A 19,474-nucleotide genomic window follows, 5' to 3' on the forward strand; every position below is an offset into this window, starting at 1 on the left:
AATTTGTCAGGAGGCTTTGTTTATGGATATTGACAAATCTTTTCAGATAAAATTAGCTTTATATAAACAACATATACTCCTGATACTACAAAAGGCTGGTAAAATTACAGTTGCTGAGAATAATTAGCATTAATATACATTTTACCTCTTCAAAGCACGTTACAAACATTAAATAATTAATACTCAGAGCACTCTGTGAATAAATAATTATTATTCCCACTCTAAGGCTAAGAAGGGATGTAACCCTGGGTACACAACGATAAAGTGGCAGAAAAAGGATTAGAATTTAGGAGTTTCATGTTTATATTCCCATTCTTGCTCTACTAGACCATTAGGAAGCTAATTGGGCACAGCATATTGCATGGTTTTCAAAGTATTATTAGATTACATAAAATAGTTAAACACTCTGCAAACACATGCAATAGGCTTTTACAGTCTTACCTTACTCCATCTCAGTAAGAGGAATCTGTGCTGGGATTCCATGTTGTGTGACATCACCATAGTTCATGCTCAGCACAAGCTAGTCATGCATAGAGATCATGAGACGTCATGAGATCCAAGGAATAAAAATGTGTTTTAAACAAATAATGCTGACTACCCTTCTGAAAAAACCATCAGAATATAAATATTCTCTCACCATTGGCAAGTTCTTTTAAAATGCTAATAACCTTCCTTTGGAAAGTGCTCTGAGATGGATGGATGAGAGGCACTAAAAAGCTATATATTACTGCTATTAACTTGGAAGTGGGGTTCTACTCTGAAAAGTAACTCTGTAAATGGCATTGTGGGGTTTTAGGTTTATTGACTCAACAATTTCCATAGCAGATGTGTTCAGTTTATAAGTAAAAAGATGTTATTTCTAATTGCCAGCTCTGCAAATCTATCTGAAATCTGAGAATAAGCTTGATTTTTCCTCCCAATCACATGCAGCAGCATCAATAAAAGGTTCTGCAGGCCAACATAGCCTTAAATGACACTTGGGCTGCCCTATTATCTTCAAATTCTGACCTCTGTTCTACTTATGCAAATCTTTTGAAGGCAATAGGCTTCTGCAGGAGTCAGTGACTGGAACTTGGTAAATGGAATCCAGCTCATTCTGTTATCTGTATTGGTTCTTCACGGCAAACTGAAGTAAGTGTGTGTGTTGTGTGCACATGCGCGCCCCTAAAGTCAAATATCTCCCATATACACACACACAAAAAGGGCAGAGTTGTTGAGTTAGAAAGTGCTTTTTTACATGGTCACTTTTTGAAGTACAACCACCTTTTAAGAAGCACTGAAATAACCTTAGGCAAAGATAAAATAAACTGCCTTGCATCTTCATTGCAAAATTCCTCACTCCCAAATATAGATGGACTGAAGTGGTCTGAAAGATTTTCAGATCTTTCCAATGTAAGAAGTTCCAGACTTTTAAGTTATTTGGTAAACAAATTCAGAATAAACTATATATCATAGAAATTATGGATTTTTTTTCCTCTGTGCATACCTGTAAGATTTTTTTTGTTTTTTTTTTTTTTTTTTTTTGTGAACAGTAATTAACTATGTCTTAATTCAGTGTAGTTAGTTCTATTCAGTTCTACTCAGGTTCTTCTATTGCGCCTATTAACATGGTATCTCAGTACCTTCCAGAAGTTTATTAAGTGATGAAACTAGCATCTCTCATGTGTGATTCTCTTTTCCTCCCTTCTCTGCTTCCCAGAAGAAAAATTATGAGAATTATTTTTTAAAATGTTCTCTCATTTCTGTTTTTCTATGTGTTTTTATTACTGAAGGCAAAAATCGCAGAAGTGTGCCTAGACTTGGAATGGAAAGTGCTGAAATTTGAAGTGGTTCTTAGGTCCTGTTGAAGTTCATTCAACAGTCTTCAACCAGCCTCTGAGAAAGCACTTTCTCCTTCATTAATGAGCTTTTTGGTGTACAGCTCATTGTGCTTGAGGAACAGTTGTCAATCATGGTCTACACTCTAGAGCTTTAGGTGCTCTTTTAAGTATCCTGTGCCCAGGCCATTGAGCACCATGAGGACATGGACATGAATCTGACTCAGTATTTTATGGGGAACCAGTGTAGTGAGCAGAGGACAAGTTTGTTTTATTACACATACTTTCAGGGAAACACACTGGCATCTGCACAACCACTGGGAGGATACAGAGGACCTGAGCCCTTGTGATGTGCCTCCAATCCTGCCAGCTTTGGCCAAATGAAAAAAATTAAGGAGGGAGCAGCAAACTGAAAAAAGAACAAAATCTTCCTGGCCCTGAGTCTTGCAGTTGTCACCTCCTCTCTCTCCTCCTTTTGTGAGCTTCCTTCCCATATCTATTACTTTCCATACTTTCCAAGGCTTCCAGAACATTACTTGATAGGTGTATATAACAGCAACTCTAGTTGAAAACATATCCATTATATGCCTCCATATAATTCTGTGCTTAACTGTAAGATGTCTTTTTGTTTTATTAGTGATTATTTCAGTTAAAGTGGTGGTGGGGAAATCACATATAATTTCCCATATAATCAGGGTATGCTTTCTGGGTCATACATATGCCAGTTTGGAATTTTTAGGCCTATTAGGGGATAATGGTTAGTTTTCTGCATGACTACTAATGGACAAACATTTGACCTGTCTTTTGATATATTCTTCACCTTCACGGGTTTTTTTTTTTTTTACTCAATACCTTAACTGGGAAAAAAATTACCAAATGTTGAAAAGAAATAAAAAAAGTAGAAAGAGGATCACCTTTGTGAGTCTAAGGGTTTGTCTACACTACAGGTGCTACAGCAGCATAGCTGCAGCTATGCCACTGTGGTGTAGACACTTTCTATAGCGATTGGAAGGGGTTTTTCCATGGCTTCTTGGAAATCCATTCTTGAGAGGAAGTAGCTGGGTTGATGGAAGAATTCTTCTGTTGACTGAGCTGCATCTATAGTCGGGGTTACTTCTACCTAACTACGCTGCACAGAGTGTGACATTTTTCACAGCCCTGAGCAATGTAGCTAGTATTTGATCCTACGTTTTAGGTGTAGATTAGGCCTAATGTTATGAAATGATACTGTGGCACTCACTGTGGTATTTCAAGTGTCCCAGGTGGACTTCTGCAGACCCAGGGACAAGCTAGTGTACAGAAAGCGCAATATGGTACAGGAGAATAGCAGGGCAGAGCCCGGGGGATAGACAGTAGGAGCTGTAGGGGGAGACAGCGAAGGAGAACATAGAGGGGTCAAGGGGACAATGGGGGATAGGCAGGCCAGGATGGTACTGGAGGTGGGGGTCGGTGGGGGCTGCCTGGGGATCGGGAGGAGGAAGATAAGGGACGGGCAGGAGTCAGGGGAATCGTGCAGGATGGAAAGGACGGGGGGGGGGGGAGGGGTGTCAGGGGCGGGGAGGGCAGGAGGTTGCTGGGCGATGGCGGGGAGGGGTGGGGTGGCATTGGGGGGGTTGCTGGGTGATGATTGGCCGGGAGGGGTCGGGGGTGGAGCCGGGGGGTGGGGCTGGCAGTGGCAGGAGGACACCCTTGGAGGACCGGAGGTGGGTCTAGGACGGGAGGGAGCCGCTCTGTCCTTTCTCCCGCGGCTCTGTGGTTAAGATGGCGGCGGGGGCTGAGGGGGCGAGTCCGTGAGTCCCAGGCCGGAGTGCGGCGGGGCCGGGCGGGGGGTAGCCCTGTGGGGAGCCGCCAGGCCGGGCCGGGGGGAGGGAGCAGGAGGCCGCCCGCTGGGCCGGCAGCGGAGGCGGCATGTGAGTGAGGGCTGGCGGGGGCCCAGGACGGCAGCGCGGGGATGGGCCAGCAGGTGGGCCGCGTCGGGGAGCCGGGAGCCGGGCTCCAGCACCAGCCGCCGCCGCCGCCTCAGCAGCCCAGGGGCACGCGGGGGACCAGCGCGGCCAGGCCCGCGGGCCGCAAGCGGGAGGCGGCCGGGCGCACGGCGGAGAGCGGCTTCAATATCTTCACGCAGCACGGTAAGGGGGGCGGAGGCGCCCCCGGGAACCGGTGGGGCAGGAACGGCAGTTGGAGATCAGTGGGGGGCGGGGTGGGATGAAGAAACAGCGACTGCGGGGGGAGGAGAGGCGCCGCGCGCCTCCCCTCCCCCCATCGCTGTCGGGGGGAGGGTTGCTAGCTAAATGCACCCGTTTCTCCATCGCTGCCTGAAGCAGTCGACTCTGGTGTGGCCCTGTCGCGGGGTCTATGAGTAGAGAGGGCAGGATCTGCCATGGCAGGGGTGAGGCGAGACTCCCAGGGTAGGGTGGGTGTGAAGTGCACACTCAGAGAGAGGGATGTTATTTCTTGCTCCTGGCAGTGGAGCCTGAAAGGATGCTTCACTTGCAGTACAACGCCTATGGAGGCTCTTATTGTTACAGAAACTTCCAGCTGGCTGAGTTGCTGTTATGGAAAGGGACAGCAATTTTTACTGCCTCCTTAGAAGTAGCAAGGTGTCTTTCATGGACAAATAGGAATAAAAAATTGACAAAGAGCCAAAAGGGCCATCTATCTTAGCAAAATGTCTGAACCTCACTGGGATGGACCCCCCTGTAGGCAAGCCCCTCTTTCTGTTCAAGGGCATATGGACTGCATACAGTTCTGAGCTACTCTTGGTCTAACTTCATTTCAGTTGCTGATAGAGCTCTTATTATTAAGGATCTATGGAGCAGAGGGGTTACGTTATGTTTTTGGCCTGGCTTTAATGGTCTATCAGCTGTCTTATCCAAAGTCCCCATGTCATCTCCTTTCTTGTTTTTTTTACTGTAAAGTGACAAATACTGAATATGAAACAGATTACAGAAAAAGGTCCTCTTAAAAAAGCCAATTTCAAATACTGTATTTTTGTCATTTTCCTGTGCCTTTTTGGTCCCTTCCTGGAAGTACTTCATGCTGTAATACTCAGATTGTGGAGGGTTGAGAAGCATGGTAAACTGAAAGCTGTACACCCAAGCAAGATCAAGAGTTGAAGTCCAATGCTGGTGTTTTTTGTGTTTGGTTTTTTTTTAATCCTGAGGACCTGAATTTGCTACTGAGAGCTTTATCGATTTTATTTCAGCTCAGGCAATCGTGCTCCAGTGTTCATGTGGCAAAACTGCTTCTGACAGGTTAGCTCTTTGTGCCCAACAGAAAAAGCATATGCATTAAGATCCTGGACTGCAGGTTACATGTTTTTTAATGTAAATATCCACTGACAGCTGATAGGCACAGCTTTAGTAAATCACTGAGAGGTTTATGGATATCTACCAGCTGACAGGCAGAATGTAACCTTCAATGCAAATACACTTCCTACATATACACCATGTATTGAGATTCTACACATCCTTCTTACTCAGCCTATGGACTTTAGAAAGGCATTGCCAACTTAAAAAAGTCACTTCTGTCCAAACGTCTTATATGTTACTGTGGCAGGTTAATTCTAAGGTTGCTATAACAGGAAGATTAGAGAAGAAAAATTCATGGGACTTTGTATAGTCAGTTTTACTATTTCCTCTGTACAGTCAATTAACTTGTTTGTGTGGGGTTTTACACAGCGTCAGAAAATTATTAAAAGTAGGAAAATGACTGTAAATCCCAAAAATGGGGAGGAGGCTTGCAGGGCAGGTGTAGTATCTGAAAGTATGTTTTTAACTCTTCAGTTTGGTGTTAAAATCAAATCTTTATCTCCACAGTAGGGCTGCTATGAAAGCTTGATCAAACAGTCTAAACTATCCCTGTAATGACAAACTGGCTCTCGTTGGTGTTTTGGTAGCAAAGAAGGATAGTGATAACTATGTTTCTAAAGGATTGGGGCAGTGCTGGAAATGCAAAGAATGTTAACAGGAAGAACAATACAGTATATGGAACCCTGTGGGGTTACTTATGTATGATACAATTAAACTTAATTTACATTCTCTTTACTTCAGCTCATGGAAATGCATTGCTCTTGTGTGTATTGTAATATCTAGAGGCCCTAACAAAGTTCAAAGTCCTATTGTGCTAGGTGTAATACATACACATACAAAAGAGTCCATGCTGCAAAAAGCTTGTCTCTGAACTATCAAAGATGGGAGAAAGGAAAGGTTTTATCCACATTTTGTGGAATGGAGGCATAGAGATCCTTCTGCTGTTGCTGAGCTAAGCCACAAATTGTGTCCCTGTAATACCTTTGCCCAGCAGCAGCTCCTGCTCTCCCAGGCCCTGATACTGATATTTCATAGAACTAGGGACAGAAGAAGCATGAGATTAAGTCAGCCTCATAGCGGAAGAGCTGGAGATTGGCCACTTAGAAAGAACATTTGTGCTACTAGTAACTTAGATTATTATTAAAACATAATTGCAGAAGGTTAGTTTTTCCACTATTTATACTGCTTGCTTTTAGCTCTCAGATTGAACAACGAAAACTAGTCAAGATAATTTCACTGTTAACCTCTCAGTGTTTGCAATAGTTTGGTTGCAAGAAGTTCTGGAGGTGTTTTCATAGGATTTAAGACCAATAGAAATCTGTCTGATTTTGTAGAAGCCTGGATTTAAAAAAAAAATTACATCATCTCAGTAAACACTTCAGTCTTACTAGAATTGGCCTTGAGTCCATTTATTCTTCACCAGAACTAATTAGTACCTCAGAGACAAGAGCTCACTCAACGGGGAGGAGTTATTATAGTGAACACTAGTTAAGGCTGAATTCTTATCTTTAATCAGTCATCTAAGACAGCAACTGAAGCCCTTTGTGCAGCCTTGGTGCGGTTAGAAAACCAGGAGCTCCCTTCCCGTTTCCAGTGAGGTTCCTCAATCTGCTCTCACTTCCCCTTGGATCCATTGGTTTCTCTTGCTCCCTCCCTTCTCCTTTATTCCCTTCACTCTTGCCTCTGACACAGTTCTGCTTGCAGACTTGACCTGGCAGCCCATTAATTTCCCTTGCTGCCTGGACCTAGTCTGCCAGATCCCCCCCAAAGAGGCTTTTGCTGTTGGCATTACACTTAGGCTAAGTCTACACTAGAAGTGCTATATCAGCACAGCTGCGCTTCTGTAGCACGTCTGGTGAAGACACTGTCAATGGGAGAGAGCTCTCCTGTTGGCTTAATTACTCTATCTCTGCAAGAGGCAGTAGCTATGTTGGCGGGAGAGTGTCCCAATGACATGGCGCTGTCCACACCAGCGCTTAGGTTGGTATAACTTGCATTGCTCAGGATTTTCAACACTGAGCAACAAATTATATTGACATAAACGGTAGTGTAGACCCGCCCTTAGTTTAGACCCCTTCCTTCTCTCCCCGACTGCCAGGGAACCTACATGGCCCAGCATTCCGTCCTGTCTCTGGTGAGCAGGGCAGTGTTTGGAGAAGTATTCACTGTATGAATGATAGAAGGGATAAGAACATTGGTCTATTACAGTGATTGACCAGCACAGCCAGTCTGAGGCTGAAAATGAAAACCCTCCACCTGCCTCCATTTTTCTTGAAACACCAGCAAATGTGGGGAGAAAGATGATTGGCCAGGGCAATCTCTTGCTTTTCTAAATTCCTCCTCGGACTCTGCTCAGGCAGTTGCATCCCATACTGTACTACCAGCAGAATGCACCTTGCTAAATCTGTGTGCCCTCTTTCCAAGTTCAGTTTGGGACATCACTGCCATTGCAAGTCCTCGATAAGGAAACAGACAGAAGAACAATATTCCTTTTCAACCTCAGATTAGACTTGCTGGCTGAGATTTTTAAGCACAAGTGTGATCTGATCAGTAGAGAGAGGAATGTAAAACACAGTCTTAATATAAACTGATAAAAGTTTGCAGACAACACAAAAATTGGGGCGTGGTAACGAACGAAGAAAGGACAGGCCGCTGATTCAGAGTGATCTGAATTGCTTAGGAAACTAGGCACAAGCAAACAAGCATTTTAATACAGCTAAATCTAAATGTACATCTAGGAACAGATAATGTAGGCCACACTTACAAAATAGGGGAATCTATCCTGGGTAGGAGGGACTCTGAAAATGATTTGGGGGTCAGAGATAATCAGCCGAACAGGAGCTGTGGTCAAGAGTTATTGTGAGCCTGGGATGCATAAAAAGGGGAATCTTGAGTAAGAGTGGATGTAAGTTATTTTACCTTTATTTGGCACTGCTCATCCACTGCTGGAATACTGTGTCCAGTTCTGGTACTATAATTCAAGAAGGATGCTGATACATTGGAGAGGGCTTAGAGAAGAACCATGAGAATGTTTAAAGGAAAGTATCTATATGGGGAACAAATATTTAATAATGGGCTCTTCAGTTAGCGGAGAAAGTTTATAACATGATCCAATGGCTGGAAGTTGAAGCTAGACAAATTCAGACTGGAAAAAGGTCAAGTTTTTGATAGTGTGTAGTTTGCATTGAAACTATTTACTCAGTTATGGTGGATTCTCCATCATTGACAATTTTTAAATCAAGACGGGGTGTTTTTCTAAACAATATGCTCTATGAATTATTTTGGGGTAATTTTTATGGCCTGTGTTATACAGGAGGTCAGACTAGATAAACACAGTGGTCCCATCTAGCCTTGGAATCTGTGAATGTAATTCATCCTGGCTATGGAAGAATAGGGGCAACCATGTTTTCTTATTACAAAACCAAATTTGAAATTTTGTTTGTCCTTTCACACATCACCAGGTCTGGTTCGCCCCTCTGTCCCAATTTGCTCTCCCAGGCTAATTGTGGAGGTGAAGAGAGCACATGTATCCAGTACTAGTGTGGGTGTGTGATAGTTAGGGAATCTATCTGTACAGTTTATGAATTGTGTGTGAGATTATGAACTCTGTATGTATCTTTATCAAGCTGCAAACTCCATTTTAAGTATGGGGGCTGGTTAGCGTCTCTATGGCCTCATTACTTCCATGTAGAATTGAAGTTCCAATGGGTAGCGGTACAGAGCTGACTGTTTTAAACTGAGTGATCCTTAATTTTAATATAAACATCCTAGACAGTCTGGCTCCCACTGAGAAGAACTGGTTTATGTGGGGAGAGAATTCCTGACAATAAAGTCATCTGGTAGAGGACTGATCACCAGTTGAGGCTGATTCAGGAGTCATCAAGGGATTAAAAGTTTATAAAAAGACTCACAGGGGGAAGGCTCAGGCAGCCAGCCCACACAAGGTTTAGGCAGGAGCGGGGAAGGGAATGGACTGACCAAGGCCAGAGGATGTAGGTTGGGGAGAAAGCTACACGTTTCAGAACACAAGCTATGCTCTTCAACAGAAGGATGCTGTATGGCCTCAAAGGATTCTGATCTCAGTGCAGATAATGCTCTGAAATGGTAAGGAAACTGAGGCAGGGAAATGCATATATTTTGGTTTTGTATAGATCTGTATGTTTCATAGTCTTAGAGAGCAAGTGTGTGTTAGAATGCTGTGCAAAGTCTGTGTTGTGCTATATCTTATCACCTGCCCCCTTCACATAGATTTCTGGAGAGGGTGTGCTAAAGCTACAGGGGGAAACTGAGGGGCCAGTACTGGCTTCAGGGACTGGGCCACGTGTTCCAAACTCTCAGGCTGGCCTGACCAGGGATAGCATGCCAGGGACAATGACTGGACTCTGGAGGCTTAAAACACCCAGGATTTACAGGCTGGATCCTTTCACAGCAGTTTAGTGAGGGGGCACTTTCCTGGATCTGTCCCAGTGTTTCTAGGGGGAGTTAAAGGACTTGTAGATATGTTTTGTTAAACAGAAGGAACCTTCAGTGTTGTTGTGCACCACGAGGCCATTATAAGAGACATCCTGATTTCCCCAAGGGTCTAAAGTTCTTGCCTATTGAGTGCTCGGAGCACAGCAGAGGAGTATGAGCAGTTAAAAAAAAAAAAAAAAAGACACCCCACTAGCATTTCAGCCTATTCCTGGTGGAGTAGAGCCCCAAGACCTAGACTTATCTGAACTGGCCCTGCAAGTTGCCTTACTACATGCATGTAACTGTGGCTTGTAAATGCAAAAAATAGATTAGACATTTTAGTTAGTAATATATTATAAAGTCAAGTAAATTGAAGTTGTGTAAATAAATACAATATAATAATTCACTGAAAAATAAATGTTAATCGTTTGAGCATAGAACTAAGAGCCAGAGATTTGAACATTATAATATTGATTCAAACACTGACTCCTTCTGTGACCTCTGATGGTTGCTTATTCTCTGTAGTTTTAGGATTGGCCTATACGATCAACTTATGTCTGTATAACTACTTCATTCAGAGGTTTGGAAAATCCACACCAGAGCAACATAGTTACACCGACCTAACCCCATGTTAGTTACTGCCATCAGGGAGGTGGTGGGGTTCTTACACTGGCAGGAGAAGCTCTCTCATTGGTGTAGGTAGTGTCTTTGCTAAGCACTACAGCTGCACTGCTGCATCGCTTCAAGTGAAGAAACTAAGGGCTTCACTAAGTGGGTAATATTTGTAAAATAAAGACATTACCTTACTTGGAACATTGTAAAGATTGATGTTGGAATGTTTTTAATCTTCAAAGTGACAGAGTATTAAAGTAAGTTTATTATAGCAAACAAACAAGAAAGGAGTAATGGTCAGTTTCTCTGGGCTGGTTGCTCCTACAATACTGTTTGTAATAGTCCTGGGTTTGTCCTTATTCTGATTTCTTTTTTGTAGACTTTACCACTCTAGGCTTTGGATCCAGCAGAGTCAGGTCATTTCTGTTCCCTGTTTTGTTCTCTGGGAGGAGGAGTTTAGCAACCTTTTATTTTGTGCAGCAAGGTCAAGCAAGATAAGCCTGTACTTTTAAAAATAAAATCATTAAAGCTCCCCTAAGGCAGTTGGAGTGCTGTGCAACATGATAAAAAACATTCTATAATAGAAAAAATATATAGAACTGCCTTTTTGAAATTCAAACAGCCTGAGGGGTCAAGAATATGGGGACAGACACTCCCCTCCCCTTTTAAAATGTCCTATAATTTTCATTCTGATGGTAGAGATCTTTGGCCAGAGCTAGTTGCCCAGTTTTTCCTGTTGCAAAATGCTCTGTGTTGATGTAATCTAATAAATACCGTCTGTTAACAACTAATTATCCAAACAATGAAGGAGGATGGATCAGTTAAGTGACTAAAAGAATGCCTCAATAGAACTTGAAAACATAGGCATGTTCTCTCTAATGCCCCAATTACCATGGTATCTAAATTACTCCTGCAGTTTGTTAGATTCGTGTTCACCTCTTCTCCTAAGTTGTAGTGCACAGCAACATTACACCATTAAAGAGCTGCTGTATCACACCCCAAAATTGAGGTAAATGATTCTAATTGGAATGGCTTATAAAAGCTCCTTAGGAGGAAATATACTATATAAAATGCAGGATGTATTCTTTGTATTCCTGGTATCTTCTTGTATATAAAGAAAATGTTTGAAAAAGCTAAGCATTAAAAACTAAGCAAATACTCAAACATTTTAGTCAGAACTTTATGGACCAACCTCTTCTTCAAATTTATTCCCCCCCCATGTCTCCAACTCTTCTGTTCTCCAGATGGAACAGATGGCATGTTACAAATTGTGCTGGCAATACTTTGAGGCTTGCTTCTGCCTGCAAGTATAGTATTTTGTAATTTTTTTTTTCCTATCAGGTTTTTTGACAGCAGGGATGTGGCCAAGTGAATATGTCAGGACACAATTTTTATCAAGCATGTGATACAAAGAAAGGAGACAGTCACAAGTGGTTTGCCTCAGCTTTTTGCCTACCTGGAGTGGCAATTTGTAGAATTGGTTTCCATCTCCTAGAGAAGCTGTGACAGGGTTGTAGTTTTGAGCTTGAGGGAAGCTGTACTGCTAACTTTGATTGCCGGTTTACAAGCTGTAGATAACTATATGGATAGGATCATGTTTTCATCAGTGACTAAAGTTAATAACCTGTTCCAAGAGCTACTCCCCTTGGCAACTGTCGAATAGCCTTTCCTATAGAGCTGTAGTAGAACTAATTTTTGCTGAAGTCAAGTCATACTGTCAGACTATACCAATTCATAGACTAAGGCTAGAAGGAATCATGGTTATCTAGTTCTAGGCTGACCTATTAACACAGGACACAGAACTTGATGTTATTTCCACTGTTCACTTAATTTGCTGTTTGACTTTAAGATTAATAGATTTTTCAACACTGCTGACAGCTAATTATCTTATTGTAGGTCTGAATGTCAAACACATTACATGAAGCAGGTAAGCAGCACTATTTCTTGTGTATTTCTATTGTTAAAATCTAGTGTCAGAAAAGTGATTATACAAAAAAACCTAACTATCAAATTTGCCTATCAAATTCATTCAATTTTCAGGTCTTTCAAAGAGCTAAGGGTTGCTGACCTCATTTATGCTACAACTGTGATGATAGTGCTTCCAGCTACTACTTCACTGCGTGCCAACAATTTATTACATAATTTGGTTTTTACAGTGTGTAACAGGGCTTGGTTCTAGTGTAAATGGCACCTTAAACTAATGTGCAAGCCACATTGTGGAAGGAGGAAAAACAAGTTCCCTCGATCAGTGTGTTCAGAAAAGATTTGCTAGTGGAGAAGGTAAAGGGGTACTTTTTCCATGGAAATATGAAAAAATACAATAAATCATAGCTGGAAGACGTTTGTGGTCCCTGAATAGAATTCAGAGAGCAAAGTAAAATTTGTTTCTGTTGGTGTGATGGTACAGGTGTGAGTAATATCTGAAACAAGTGTTAACTTAAACCCATATAATTATCTGCTGTAGTCTAGCCTGTGTGTCTGGTTTTGTGGTCATGGTTATGAAATGCTGGCTTCCATTTTGGAGGGTATTCTTTGTAGACTAGATAGGCAACTGTATTACAAAGTCATTGAGGCTTCCTGTTTGTGGCACTACAAACCACAATAGCAAAGCTTTGGTTGTATTATGAGTGTCTGCTTTGGAAATCTCATCTCTGCTTGTAAACCCATAGAGTTCATATGAGTAATTTTATTGGGCGATAGGTACATGGGCAAATAATTAGATACCCTTAGTGGTAAAGGAAGCTTCCTGTATCAGTTAAACCACCACAAGTTCATTTCAGAGTGGCTTTTGACATTCCTTTATTTTTGCACTGTTGAGCAATTGGGGGTGTGGAAGCTACAGCTCTCTCACTAAAGATAGATATCCAATTTTATCTTAATTTTTCCTCAGTTTTGGCACACCATTAAAAAGATACTTTTTATGTTAAAGTCCTTAGGACTCCTAGGAAATGACTTTCCTTGAAGGTTGTAGAATATTTTATCCAGAGATTTTATGGCTCTTTTAGAACTATTTTAATCATGTAAAGACATTTCTAGAACAATTGTATGTATTGAAGTTTAATTAGTTTAATTTTCTATAAAATACCTTTTGTACTTATCTCAAAGTACTTTACAAAATAATTAGATATTGGGAATGCAATAATTTTAGGTAGAGCCACTGAATTCTGTAATGCACAAGGAGTTAAATTCTCCCTGGAATTGCACTGTCATTTCCAATATACTTCAAATATTCTCCTGTTGGACAATTCTGCATGTGAATATACTTCTCGCCTTTTCCTTAGCCATCACTATTGGGGCATGTGGTACTTTCCAACAGAACAGAGTGATGCAAACTTATCAGTTTAATGCTGCTGGATAAATATTATGAGCAGAGGCACCGGCACCATCTTCTGCTGTTGGGGATTTCTACTGAGAAAGTGGGGGAAGAAATTAGAACATTGCTACATTCTATCTTGAGTGTGTGGGGGTGGTATATGCACATGTACATACACAAGTGCTCCCAGCAACAAAATATTGAGGCTGTCTCCCCTATTGCTCCACATAGTGCATCCCCACCGCAGTAGAGAGCGAGTCTGGAGCCCTGAGCCTGCTGCAAGCTTTGAACCAGACTTGAACCAGAAGCTGTGAACCAAAGTCAGGCCGTGTATTAAAACAGATGCTTTAAAGTTCACTGTCCAATATGTGATAATATAACAAATAGGAATGTTTTGTTCAAAATATCTGGAACAAGGGGGGTAACAAATGTCATGAAATACATAAGGTGGTGTGTAAGTTATGTTCTCCAGCTATTTGCCTCAGCCTATAAATGTTGCGGTACTTTGCCTTAACCCTTTGTCCAGTCTAGGGGGCAGCAGAAAGTCCTGCTGCAGACTGAGGTGAGTAACAAGCATACATGTGTTGGCATAACTGTAGACATTGATCCAGGGAGCTAGTACCATGCTTTAACAATAAACCTGGCAGAGAGCCTTCACCGCCAAACTGTGCCTGTGGTCTTCCTTTAGGAGTAACATTGAGGTCTGCTAAACCAACATGCTGCACTATCTACTAACAACATTGAAGCTCCAAGGATAGATGCACCGAGCAGTCAAACGGCGCTACTGAGGCAACAGCATTCTAGTTTTCAGCACTTAGTACTACCAACTGTGGTTATAAAGATCTGCTGAATCAGCTGTCTGCACAGATCATCATACAAAAAGCACATACACAAACTCAAGCCAACTGACCACACCCACTAGCACCATCAGGGTGAAACTGATCTGAACTAAAGGGTAGGCATGGTACAGCTGCTTGTCTCACCTTCTTATGTTAGCATCTTGCGCTGCACTTGCAGTACTTGTGCCAGATCTGATCAGTTTCTTCTATTCCTTGTTGTGGCTGTAGCAAGTGTGGAGATGCTGACTGGAGAGACCAGACCTTGCATTTTGCGGAAGCTTGTGGCTCTCCAAACACTTGGAGGATAATCTGAAATTGGAGGAGATTGGTATTGAGGTTTCTAGCAGTGTAGAGGGAAAAAAAGTTGTAATAAGACGACTTGGAAAGGAGAGAAACTGTGGGGTAGAGGAAAAGGAACAAAGTAAAGATTTTGATATAGCAAAGGCGAAAAGTGCCAGTCCTTTCCTACTTAACTCCTGTTTAAAGTCTTTTCCTTATTTGCTAATTTTAGTAAATGTGGTGAGAAATATTCCAATTATGCATCACACCATATGAATGTTAGTGAGAAAAAAGATCATAGAAATGTAGGCCTGGAATGGACTTTGAGAGATCATCAAATCCAGCCCTTTGCACTGAGGTAGAACAAAAAACCAGACCATCCCTCACAGGTGTTTGTCCACCTTGTTCTTGAAAACCTCCAATGATGGGGGATTCTGCAACCTCCCTTAGTAGCTTCTTCCAGAGTTTAACTACCCTTTGTTAAATTTTTTCCTAATATCGAACCTAGATCTTCCTTGCTGCAGATTAAGCCCATTACTTGTCTTACTTTCAGTGACCATGGAGAACAATTCATCAGTCCTCTTAGTAACAGCCCTTAACATATTTGAAGACTTATCAGGTTCCCACTCAGTCATCTTTTCTCAAGATGAAACATACCCAGCTTTTTTAACCTTCCCTCCTAAGTCAGGTTTTCTAAACCTTTTATTGTTTTGGTTGCTCTCCTCTGGACACTCTCCAGTTTATGTACATGTAAAGTGTGGAACCCACAGTTGGACACAATACTCCATCAGAGGCCTCGCTAGCGCCAAGTAGAGCAGAACAATTATCTCCCATATCTTACATACAACATTCCTCTTAATACATCCCAGAATGATATTTAACTTCTTTGCATGTGGATCATATTGTTGACTCATTTAATTTGTGATCCACTGTAACCCCAGAGCTTGCTCAGCTACTTCCCCATGACTGTTTTCCAGCTTGGCATTGCCTACCCCATAGCTATCTCCAGTCTAGCATGGTTTGCCCCATGGCTCCCCCTGCTAGCCCTCTAACCTCAGCTTCTCCTCCACCCCATGACTGCCCTCAAGTCTGGCATAGCTTACCCCATAATTACTTCAAGTTCTGACCAGTCCCAAGTGCCGTAGCTTAGCACTGCCTTCCCCATAGCACCTTTACTGTCTCTCATTAAGGGAACCTCTACCCCATGCCTATCCTTCCTTTCTCCCACCACAAATTCAGCCCTACCCCTTACCCAGACTGCACCCACATGGTACACTGAACAGTTTCTCCCCATTGCACAGGTGCAGCCCTTGCTAGACTAGTACAGCAATACTCACTTGTTCTTACGATCTTAAAATGCTAGTGAAGTCTATATCAGGCTTTATTATTAGCAGTCTTACTGTCTGGTTAATGCATTATTACAATCTTTGCCTGGAAATGTTAACACAGGAAGTTACGCTTATCTGTGATTACAGGGCTGGCTTCGTCTCTGTCCCTTTTCTGGTCTGAGTGCACTGCTTCAGGTCACAGGCCTCATGCTTTTATCTCTCCTGGCTACAATACCCCTTGTATCCACTTTGGTTAGACTCCTGAAAGGAAAATAAGTAGACAGCCAAACCAAAATGTTTCTTAAAATACAAAGAAGGCATAAGAGAAGATTTTAAAACAGTCTTTGTACACATCTGTCTCACCTAAGGTCCTTCCATTCCTGATAACCTGGGCAGGCCTAGCTAATTCAGGTACCCCAGTGGGTACCTGTGTCAGTGGCTTCCTGAAACAACTTCCCCAACATCTTCCTCCCTCGCTCTTGAAAGAGTTCCTTTTTAAACTGTTAGTCCTTTTGATCTTGTATTCCTAGGTCTTTTCCTGTCCAGTGTTATCTCTTAACAACCCTGAAGTGTTTGTGCTATTAAACTAAACTAATATATTTATAGTACACATCTCAATAAACCAGGTCAGCATATAGCATTAAGAGCAGCTCCACACCATCACAATGCTTTACGCACTTAGGAAAGCATTACCCCCTTATAACCAAGGGGACTTTGTTGCCAATTCATTATAACTTTCACTTGGCTAAAGCAATTAGCTTTTACAGTTATTCTAAACATCGAAGGGACCAAGGCATGAAAAAAACTGAGCAGATCAGTAGGAAACTCACTGGTGAGCAGGGGGCACCCACAGCATCAACTTCTGCAGAATTTTCTTTAAAAAACAAATACATACCACCCTGTCTAAGTTTCTAGCCCTTAGATTGTGATAACCTTTCAGACTTGAACAGAGTCTTCTCATCTTCTCATGCTTGCTCCAGAGCCTGTGTTGCTACTAGCAACAGAATGAAATTAACAAGACTGTTCACAGCAGCTATTCAGAAGTCTGTGGGGAGCCCTGAAACTGACAAGAATATCAATTTCATGCTGCTACTTGGGAAAGCTTATGAACAGCACCATAGACAGGGAATATTTTTGGGGTTTTTTTGTTTTTAAAGTGACTCATCCAGTAATTTGTGGCAGTATTTTTATCACTTGAGACACCTGGTAGACCCTTTTACCTCTGAGATGATATGGTGAACATTATGATGTGCAACATTAATTATTAAGTCATGAAAAGTTGCTCTGCTGGCTGCAAAGAGTTTTTATCATTCCTAACTAGGATGATGAACATGTGTCAGTGTTTGGAGTTTTCTCAAGGCAGAGATAGTAGTTAGGATTGTGGCTGAATGAAGGACCACCATTTGGTAGTTGGTGTGAATGTGAAATCCATCCTCTGACCTAATTATCCATTGAATCAAATCAGATAGCCTTTACATTATCAATATTATTCTTTAAGGTTTGTTAGTCAGGAATACTATTTTCAATGTCTTTGCTTAACTTTGACTTGCAGCTTTCCTGTCCTAAAAATCAAATACAAACCAAGAAACTGATCTTGATTGGACACGTTTTTATCTGGAAAAAGCATTTGGAGTGGATGAGAACTGCAGATATTTTTAAAGTCTCAAAAGCTAGAAAAACTAATATTTCACTTTGTATTTAGCTCTCCTTTTTGTCCATCTCAAAACACTACCAGCATTAAGGCTCACAACATACCTATGAAGGAAATGTTACCCTTTTTCAGGTTAATAAACCAACACACAGATTAATTTAAAAATTTTCCAGAGCATCCACTAATTTTGCATGATATTTTTCTTGGTGTCATCAGCATCCAACTTGACACCTGTCTTTTTTTTTTTTTTTTTCCAGAGGTGCTTAAGCATTGGGTTGCTAAAGTTGGATGCACAAAGTTAGTAGACTCAGATGTCGTTGGTGTCTTCCCAAGGTTACACAATGAGACTGGCAGAGGAGGGGAAATCTAGGATTCTTGACTGCTAGTCCTTTGTTCTAACATTGTGTAACTTATTTGGTCAGAATTTCATCCACATCCTATTACGTTAACTCTGTTAAACACTGAGACTATTGATTATAGTTCATGTTAAGAAGGTCATTGTACTCTAGTTTTCAGTAAACTGTACAATTCCTGCACTTGGGCTGATTATTAGAGAAAAGTTTTGAAAACTCAAAACCACACCTCCTATTGTTTCTTTTCTAGTTTGAGCCTTTGTAGAAGCTAGGAGCTTGTTTACACAAATTTGCACAGAGATTAATCAGTTTTAATTCTCACCTTTGTTATTTTGGTACAAGTCTGTGCAGATACTCTTTAGGGCTAGTCTACACTTAAAACTTACAGGAACACAGGTGTATTAGTACAGCTGTGCCGCTGTATGTTGATGGGAGAGAGCTCTCCCACCAAAATAATAAAACCACCTAAACAAGCAGCGGTAGTTATGTCGGCAGGAGAGCATCTCCTGCTGACGTAGCGCTGTCTACACAAGCGCTTATGCCAGCAAAATTTATGTTGCTTAGGAGGATTTTTTTTTTCACACCGCTGAGCAACAAAAGTTTTGCTGGCATAAGTGCTAGTGTAGACAAAGCCTTAGTCAGGCTAGTCTGCACTACAAAGTTAGATTGACCAAACTACATTGTTCAAGGCTGTGAAAAATTTCATGCCCTGTGCGATATAATTAAGCTGACTCGAGCCCAAGCATAGACACTGCTAGGTTGAGAGAAGATTTCTTCTTTTCACCTAACTATGACTTCTGAGAGGTGTGGCTTTACCACAGAGATGGAAGAACTCCTTCTGTCTCTGTAATGTCTACACTAGAAATGCTATGATGGTGCAGCTGCAGCACTTCTAGTGTAGACACACCTAAAAAGCCCAATTTGAAATGTGTCTATGCCTAGATATGTACATAAAGGTGTGAATTAAAACTGATTTAATTATTTCTGTGTAAGTTTGTGTATATTCAAGCCTCATGTCAATACTTAATTTTTACCATTTGATATTTGGCACATACTCTATGAAATCTTTCAGGTAATGTTTTGTGATAGTAGATATGCTATTAAATACCGTAGCATTTTATTTGTTGTTCCTATTTTACAGATGGGGAAACAGTCTCCAAGGGTACTGAGTATTAGCTGATGTGCATGCAATAAGATAGTGCACTAATGGATTAGCATTTTTCAAATGCCCTGGCCCAAAAGATGTGGCAGTGAGCCATGATGCGGGAAACCTTTACACTGCTTTCTCTGTTGGAAAGCTCTCCTTGTTACACTGGAACATGAGGCTCTGTGTGAAACAGTTACTGCATTGTAGGAGTATGGTATAGGTGATCTGTGGTACAGACAGTGCTGGCTGTGTTCTTTGAAATACTGATATGGCAAGAGCAGAGCAATGCTATGTACATTTAAAGTGAGATGGTCAGAGGCTCAACTACATACAGTAGAACCTCAGAGTTATGAGCTGACTGGTTAACTACAC

At 41.6% G+C, this 19,474-nt stretch overlaps 1 protein-coding gene across 2 annotated transcripts in view; it reads left to right on the top strand.

The window, feature by feature from the left end:
- Positions 1 to 3,694: 3,694 nt before the first annotated feature.
- ABL2 (ABL proto-oncogene 2, non-receptor tyrosine kinase) overlaps positions 3,695 to 19,474 on the top strand; it is an 84,179-nt gene continuing 68,399 nt past the window's right edge. For both annotated transcript variants that reach the window (XM_067532467.1, XM_067532470.1), the window contains exon 1: positions 3,695 to 3,946. In XM_067532467.1, the coding sequence (XP_067388568.1) occupies positions 3,769 to 3,946 (178 nt within the window). In that variant the 5' untranslated portion in view covers positions 3,695 to 3,768. The remainder of the gene's footprint in view (positions 3,947 to 19,474) is intronic.

This window comes from Emydura macquarii, unplaced genomic scaffold (assembly GCF_026122565.2).
Source record: "Emydura macquarii macquarii isolate MOO-44397 ecotype Brisbane River unplaced genomic scaffold, CSIRO-AGI_Emac_v2 contig_3287, whole genome shotgun sequence".
NCBI lineage: Eukaryota > Metazoa > Chordata > Testudines > Chelidae > Emydura > Emydura macquarii.